This window comes from Orycteropus afer, unplaced genomic scaffold (genome assembly GCF_000298275.1).
Source record: "Orycteropus afer afer isolate SDZICR_OR568_19922 unplaced genomic scaffold, OryAfe1.0 scaffold00392, whole genome shotgun sequence".
NCBI classification, from domain to species: Eukaryota; Metazoa; Chordata; class Mammalia; order Tubulidentata; family Orycteropodidae; genus Orycteropus; species Orycteropus afer.
The window spans coordinates 3,033,712-3,040,957 of record NW_006921979.1 but is presented as its reverse complement, the minus strand read 5'-3'; the positions used below and the strand labels follow the sequence as shown (position 1 = coordinate 3,040,957).

The window sequence follows — 7,246 nt, the reverse complement described above, 5'->3', positions numbered from 1 at the left end:
TTTTCAGTTTGAACTTGTCGGCTTCTACACGCTTGTGAGCCATTTATCTAAGATAAATTTCTCTCTCTCTCTCTTTCTCTCTCTATAAATATATATATATATACTTTGCTGGTTTTTGTGTTTCTCTAGAGAACCCAATCCAACACAGCTGGCGAGAATGTGGAGAGATTGGATTTCCATACACTTCTGGTGGAACTGTCAAATGATACAACCACTATGTAAAGCAGTATAAAGATTCCTTAAAAAGTTGCAATGAGAAATACCATTTGATCCAGCAATCTCATTACTAGAATTACTAGATATATATTCTAAAGAAGTGAGAGCCAGGATAAGAACAGATAAATGCACACCCATGTTCACTGCAGCACTATTTACAATAGCAAAAACATGGACACAACCTAGGTACTTATCAACAGAAGAATGGATAACCAAACTATGGTACATACTCACAATGGAATATTACACAACCCTAAAGAATAATGTAGAATCTGCAAAATACTGCATAACATGGATGAACTTGGAGGATATTACGCCAAGTGAAATAAGTCAATCACAGAAGGACAAATATTGTATTAGTTCATTAGTGTAGAAAGTCAAAGAAAGGTTATATTATGGAAGGAAACTTTTTTTGTCGGTTCTCAGGGATGAAAGGGGAGGGGAGGGAACACTGAAAAAAAAATCAAAAATCAATTTAAAAAAAAAGAATTATCTTAAAAAATAAATTTTCTAGAAAATATTACTAAGTAAAAATGGCATTAGCCATCCCATTAATAACTCAGCATTTTTGATAAAGAACTTCAAGAGGCTTAAGCTCTGAATCCAAAGAAAGCATTCTAAGGAAGTAGCTTTTAACTAACAGAATAATTAATCCCATCCCAACCCCCAGAAATATTTACAAATTGTCAAAATGGATCAGGCAGTACTACTAGTGCTTTCTGGGCACAGCCAAGGATGCTAATTTCCTGTAATGCCAATGGCAACCTTACTAAGAAACACTGCTCTAGTTGGCTAGACATTTTGGTCTAGATAGCTGGCTGGAGATAAGGATATATACAAGGAGGTGTGCCTTCTAAAATTCCTTAAGTCATTCCATGCTGGATGACTGCCTTGAAAGGTTTGCCCTCTTTGTTGTGTAATTATATAAAGTTACTCTTAAAACAAAAGAAACCACTGTCGTCAAGTCAATTCAGACTCCTAGTGAGAATAGTTCTAGTGGGGCAGAACAGAACTGCCCCCAAGGAGCTATGGTGGCTTAGTGCCTAAGGCATTTGACTGCTAACCAGAGTCTTGCGGTTCAAACCCACTAGCCACTCCTCAGAAGGAAGATTTGAGCAATGTACTTCCGTAGTGATACCACCTCAGAAACTGAAGGTGGGGTCGCTATGAGTCGGATCTCACTCAATGGCAGTGCGTTGCACTGTTTTGCGTTACAGGGTTTCCAAGACTGTAAATCTTTATGGAAGGAGACTGCCTCATCTTTCTACCACAGGTCAGCTAGTGAATTCAAACTACTGACCTTTTGGTTAGTAGCCCAATGCTTTAACCACAGCATCACCACTTCTAAATACCTGGTAGAATTTTTTAAAAAAAAATTTATCTCCTCACTTTCCACATAGGCATTTTTAAACCATCTGATACTGGGTAGATATTTTTTTTTCCCTTTTAATGTCATTTTAAGTTACAGATAGATCCTACATTTCTTAAAGATTGTTACATTTTTTGCTTAGAGAACTTATAAAATATGAGTGAAGTTAAGCATATCCTTTTCAAGACTGCCTCAAAAAACAGTTCTATCAATATGTAAAGAATCAAGATGTTGCTCTTGCCTAGATGTAAACAGACTAACCTCAAATAGACTAGCTGTGAGTTCTTCCAACTCCTGTCCAAGTTGATCTCGCACTTTAGAAAGCCTCTCACATTCTTCATCTTTTAACTTCAGCTCCTGTGAAAAATTGATACATTTACTTTGGATTTCCACACTTCAAAGTTTTAATCAACAGACTATTTAATTTTTACTAATAAAATTACAAAATATAAACACTGTTCTCCTCCTACAATATTCACATTGAAAATGCTACCTAGCACGTGCTTTATGGAAGACTGTCAGGAAAATAAAAAATTACAAATAATTCCAACTAACATATTAAATTTTCCCATTTATTTCATCAAGCATCCAAAGATTAAATATGTAACATATATTAAATGGAAAAATAAACAATAAAATAACTTCATTCTATTTTTCCCCTTCACTTTTATCTAAATATACCCACCAAATAAGGAATTTCTTCAAATATGTTTATTTAATTTCAGTAACTATTCAGTGTTTTGTTTCTTATTTACTCTAAAAATGATTTACTTATAGATCATTTCACAAACAATACTGCTATTAATCTTAATTTCTGTTAGGAGCGTATACCTATTTAACACTGCAACCATAGGTAAATGATGCATGTCAGCATTTAAAATATAGTTAATGACAAAAATCACATGCTATGTTTAAACCTCTGTAACAGGTCACAAATAGATGTAAAAAATTTCTTTAGAAAGATGTTAAAAGTACATGATTTTATATTTTTAAAAGTAGGCTTAAATTATCTTTCAAGCTTATAAAAAGTTCAAAATCCCTAAACACTACTCACAATTACATTAAAAAAATAATTGGTTAATCATGATGAATAGTTTTTGTCTAATTTTGTCATGGTGAAAATATACATAAAACATATGCATCTCAGTAATTTCTACATGTACAATTTAGTAACACTGATTACATTCTTCAAGTAGTACAACCATTCTCCATATCCTTTTCCAAATCATTCCACCACAACTAACATGAACACAACGCTGAATAGTTTTTGAATCCCCAAAGACAATGCCTGAAAATCAAATACAGGTAGCCCCCAGGTTACAAACAAAATACATTCCTAAGTGTGTTTTTACTTGTAGGTAAGTAGAACAGGTGCCTTCAATTCTTATTCAGCCATACGTTAACTCAAGAAAAGGCTCGAAGCCTTTTCCGTAATTTAAAAGCTGCACGAGCAGCAAGTGAAGGTGATTGTGATGAAGAACCTGTTGTGAGTATTCATTCCATAGTTTTAAAGTGATGGCAAATTTATGTAACATTAGAGAGCAACTACAGACTTCTGTAACCCAGAAATTTACTGTATTACTCACTGCCACCTAGTGGATTCCAACTCAAAGCGACCCCCACTGGGTTTCCAAAGCTGTAAATCTTACAGAAGTAAATTCTCCCATTTTCCTTCCATGGAGCAGCTGGTGGGTCTGAATGCCAACCTTTTGGTTAGCAAATGCCTTAGGCACAAATTTACTATATAACCACTAGGATATCAGAAAAACTCAGTGACCCAAAGATGACATCTTGAACAGAACTAAGGAAAAGAGTATCTCCACAAATCTTGGAATATGGGAAAGTATGGCTCAACTACCAACGATGAACTATCATCAGCTGTACAGAAGGAAGCGGCAGAAAGTGAAAGGGGTCTACTGTTGTACCCTACAAGACTCAGAACCCAGAGTGGAAACTGGAAGAATAAAGTGATGAAAAAAGGAAATGTTTTCAAAGGCTACAAGGTGCAGGTCAGCACAAAAACCTGTGTATGTATGTAGTCAAGGCAGCAGCCACAGTGCTATAAAGCTCTGAACGCTTGAGAAACTCTGAAGTATCCAGCAAAGAGCCCCTTTCAGGACAGACTCACCTAAACGGAGAAAGTCTTGCAATCTGAAACCAAATTCAGCAGGACACAAACAATGGAGATGGGGAGAAAGAAGGTTCCAGTGGGGGTGGGGGTGGGGGGCATGGTTCCAAAGGCAACAGATTCCAGAAAGAACTAAGAACAAAACACATTACCTCAAAATGGAATAAGCCTGCAAAGGGCTCAGAAACACTGGGTTAGAGGAAAAAACCTCCTCAAACGTACCTCAGCTCTAAAAGACAGAAGTGCCTACACAGATACACCAAATTTGAGCCTTCCCAATAACAACAGAGGAGAAAGTCCTTGAAACTAAAACTGAAAAAGTTATCTTGGACTTATCCTGTCCCCTTTACCCCTCTAATAGTACAACTCATTTAAACATGGGAAATGAAAAAGTAATATGTAAAGTGGTCACAGGAAAAAAGATAAACACAAAACCAAGTCACCTATAAGGGAAAGAAAATCAGAACGGAATTCAATTTCAACAGCAACATCTTATACTAGAATAAAATGGAGTTACACTTTTAGGATTCTCAAAGAGAAAAAAGAAAAAAAAAAAGCTGACAATTTTATATTCACCCAGGCATCCTTCAAGTATAAAGACTACAGACAAAGAGTTTTAAACCTGCAAGACCTTAGAGAATCTCTCTCCCATAAGCCTGCTTGATTGAGAATGAGTTTTAGATAACCAAGAAATAATTGGAGAAGCTTTAACATTAAAGACTAAGTAGCAAATACATATAACTGTACAACTACAACTAAGCAGGCTTTGGCAATGTAAAGCTAACACACCAGTAGGAAGATGAGACTAGGTTCACTAACTACTTAACTATTAACTGTGAGAAAAGGGATACTAACTGGGGATCACAAATCAATTAGTATAAACCTAAACATACTTAAGACCTCAGAAATTAAAATTAAGATGATGCAACTAAAATTAAAATGATAAAGGAGAAGGGAAGAAACAGTTACTTGGTAATCTTAGTACTGCATATGGCAGGGAACAAAGGCAGCAACTAAAGAAGGGCTAGAAATATATACAAGTTATCTCTGATTAAAGGTAACAACTAGAATGAAAATCAAACCTTCCCAAATACTAAAAAGAATAAAAAGGGGACACTCTTAGTGAAAAGATTTGTATACACACACAGAAAACATATTTGAAAGCCACGTGACAACAGCCCAAACACAGCTCTTTTATCAATTAATATGGGCATAACTCGCCTATTAAAAGAAAATTATTTTAAAATTGCTCCATACAAGAGACATACCTAAAACAAAGTGATTCAGACAGACTAAAAGGATGGGCTGATGTATACCACACAATACAATACACATAAAACAGGCATCTCAAACTTGGTATCAGACTAGGTAGAATACAGAGCAAAATCATTAAAGAAAAGGAAGCCTCATAATGCTAAAGACTACAACACACAATAAAAACTTTAAAATATTCCCCCAAACCACAGAAGTAGACCTAGACAAATAGAAAGACATGCCATGCTTCTGGATAGAAAGGCATCATAAAGATGCCTATTCTCCCTGAGTTAATTTACAAATGCAAACACGCATAAATTTAATGCCAAGTCCTTTCAAACACTACAATTTCAGAACTTTATAAACAATTTTAAAGCTAAATTCATTCTTAATTTCCTACGAGGTAGAAAAGGTGGTAAGCCCTCAGGATACAAAATCAATTAAGTTAACTGTCCCCCTGAGAAGTTTCCAACTATTAGAATACTACTTAAATCATTCATGAAGGCAAAATTCTTGAATAATTCCTGTGGTAGTTAAGGTTGTGTGTCAACTTGGCTGAGCTTGGTGAGTGGCTAGGGCAGCTGGTGGTAGTTACTCCCCAAGATGACACCGGCAATCAACTCCATGGTGGGATCTACCACAAGCAGCAAAGTAGCTGCTTTAGGAATGTGGTCTGCTGCCCATATATAAGCAGTTTGGGATTGGTCTCTAGCCTTTTGGCATGCTTGAACCCAGTATGTAGCCAAGTTATTGTCCAACAGCCTGCCATGCCTTGCTGATCTTGGGACTTCATCTGGACTTGAATTACTGGCCTGCCATGTTGTTTGGTAACACTGGGACTGTGCCTTTTTACTTACTGTTTTAGTTACCTAGTGCCTCTAACAGAAATATATCACAAATGGGTTGGCCTTAACAAACAGGAGTTTATTCTCACAATTTGGAGGCTTTAAGTCCAAGTTCAAGGCGCCAGGCTCTAGGGGCTGGGTGAAAGCCCCTCAAACTTGGGCTTCAGCTCTGCCTCCTGCTCCTGGCCCACTGAAGCTAGAAGCTTTTCTTCCCTCAGACAGCTGCTGGCTGCTGAGACTGACAAGCCCAAGGTTGACATGTAAAAAGGCACAGTCCCGATGTTACCAAACCACACAGTAGGCCCTTAGTTTAAGTCCATTGAAAGTTCCAAGGTCAGCAGAGCACGGCAGACTGCTGAAAAACGACACGGCTACACACAGGGTTCAAGTGTACCATTAGCTAGAGACCACTCCAAAAGCTGTTTTTTATATACGGGAAGCAGACCACATACCCAAAGCAGCTACTCGGCTGCTCCAACAGATTCCACCGTGAAGTTAATTACCAATCTCACCTTGGGGAATAACTACATTCAGCTGCCCAGCCACTCAACCAGGACCAGCAAAGTTGACATGCAAACTTAACCACACTTGTCAACCTTGGGCTTGTCAGTTTCAGCAGCCACCAGCTGTCAGAGTGAAGAAAAGCCTCCAGCTTCAGTGGGCCAGGAGCAGGAGGCAAAGCTGAAGCCCAAGGTTGAGGGGCTTTCACCCAGCCCCTAGAGGCTGGCACTCTGAACTTGGATTTAAAGCTTCCAAAACTCTAAGAGAATAAATTCCTGTTTGTTAAAGCCATCCCATTTATGGTATATTTGTTAGAGCAGGACTAGGTAACCAAAACAGGTCCCTACTACCTATCAAAGTGGCATAAATCTCTTCCTATTACAGACCCCCTAAAACATGAAGCAATTCAAACCCACCAGCCACTCCTCAGAAGGAAGATGGGGCAATCTACTTCCACAGCGATACCGCCTCAGAAATCCGAGGAGGGGTCACTATGAGTCGGATACGACTCGATGGCAGTGACTGAAAGTGAGAAAACATGTGCTCAACTTCTCCTCAGAATTGTTTTCTTAATCCATACCTTTAAGCTTGTCATTCCTCACTCATTCCCCAATTTCATCTGATACATCCATCTGGACTTTTTTCCCATAAATGCCTACTTTTTTATCCTTTATTCTCCAACTCAGTCAACCTATATGAAGTCAAATTTATTCTTCCAGTGAATATTTTTTTTCTGAATTTCATTTGTACTTTTTATTATTCTACCTTGTAGTGGGATAGGTTGTTGTGGTATAGTAAATTACTTTGTGTGGCTTTTCTACCCATTAAGTCTTTGTAAACTCCAAGGTGGGATTTGCTATGAGCAACTGAGGAGCTCCTGATTGCTGAAGGTGTCCACCTGGAGTATTTCTGTTGGGAGTGGCACAAAACAAT

At 37.7% G+C, this 7,246-nt stretch overlaps 1 protein-coding gene across 1 annotated transcript in view; it reads right to left on the bottom strand.

The window, feature by feature from the left end:
* Nucleotides 1-7,246, bottom strand: part of LOC103207733 (RAB3A interacting protein) — a 75,893-nt gene that overhangs the window by 44,369 nt on the left and 24,278 nt on the right. The window contains exon 3 of the mRNA XM_007953398.2: nt 1,847-1,942. Within this exon, the coding sequence (XP_007951589.1) occupies nt 1,847-1,942 (96 nt within the window). The remainder of the gene's footprint in view (nt 1-1,846; nt 1,943-7,246) is intronic.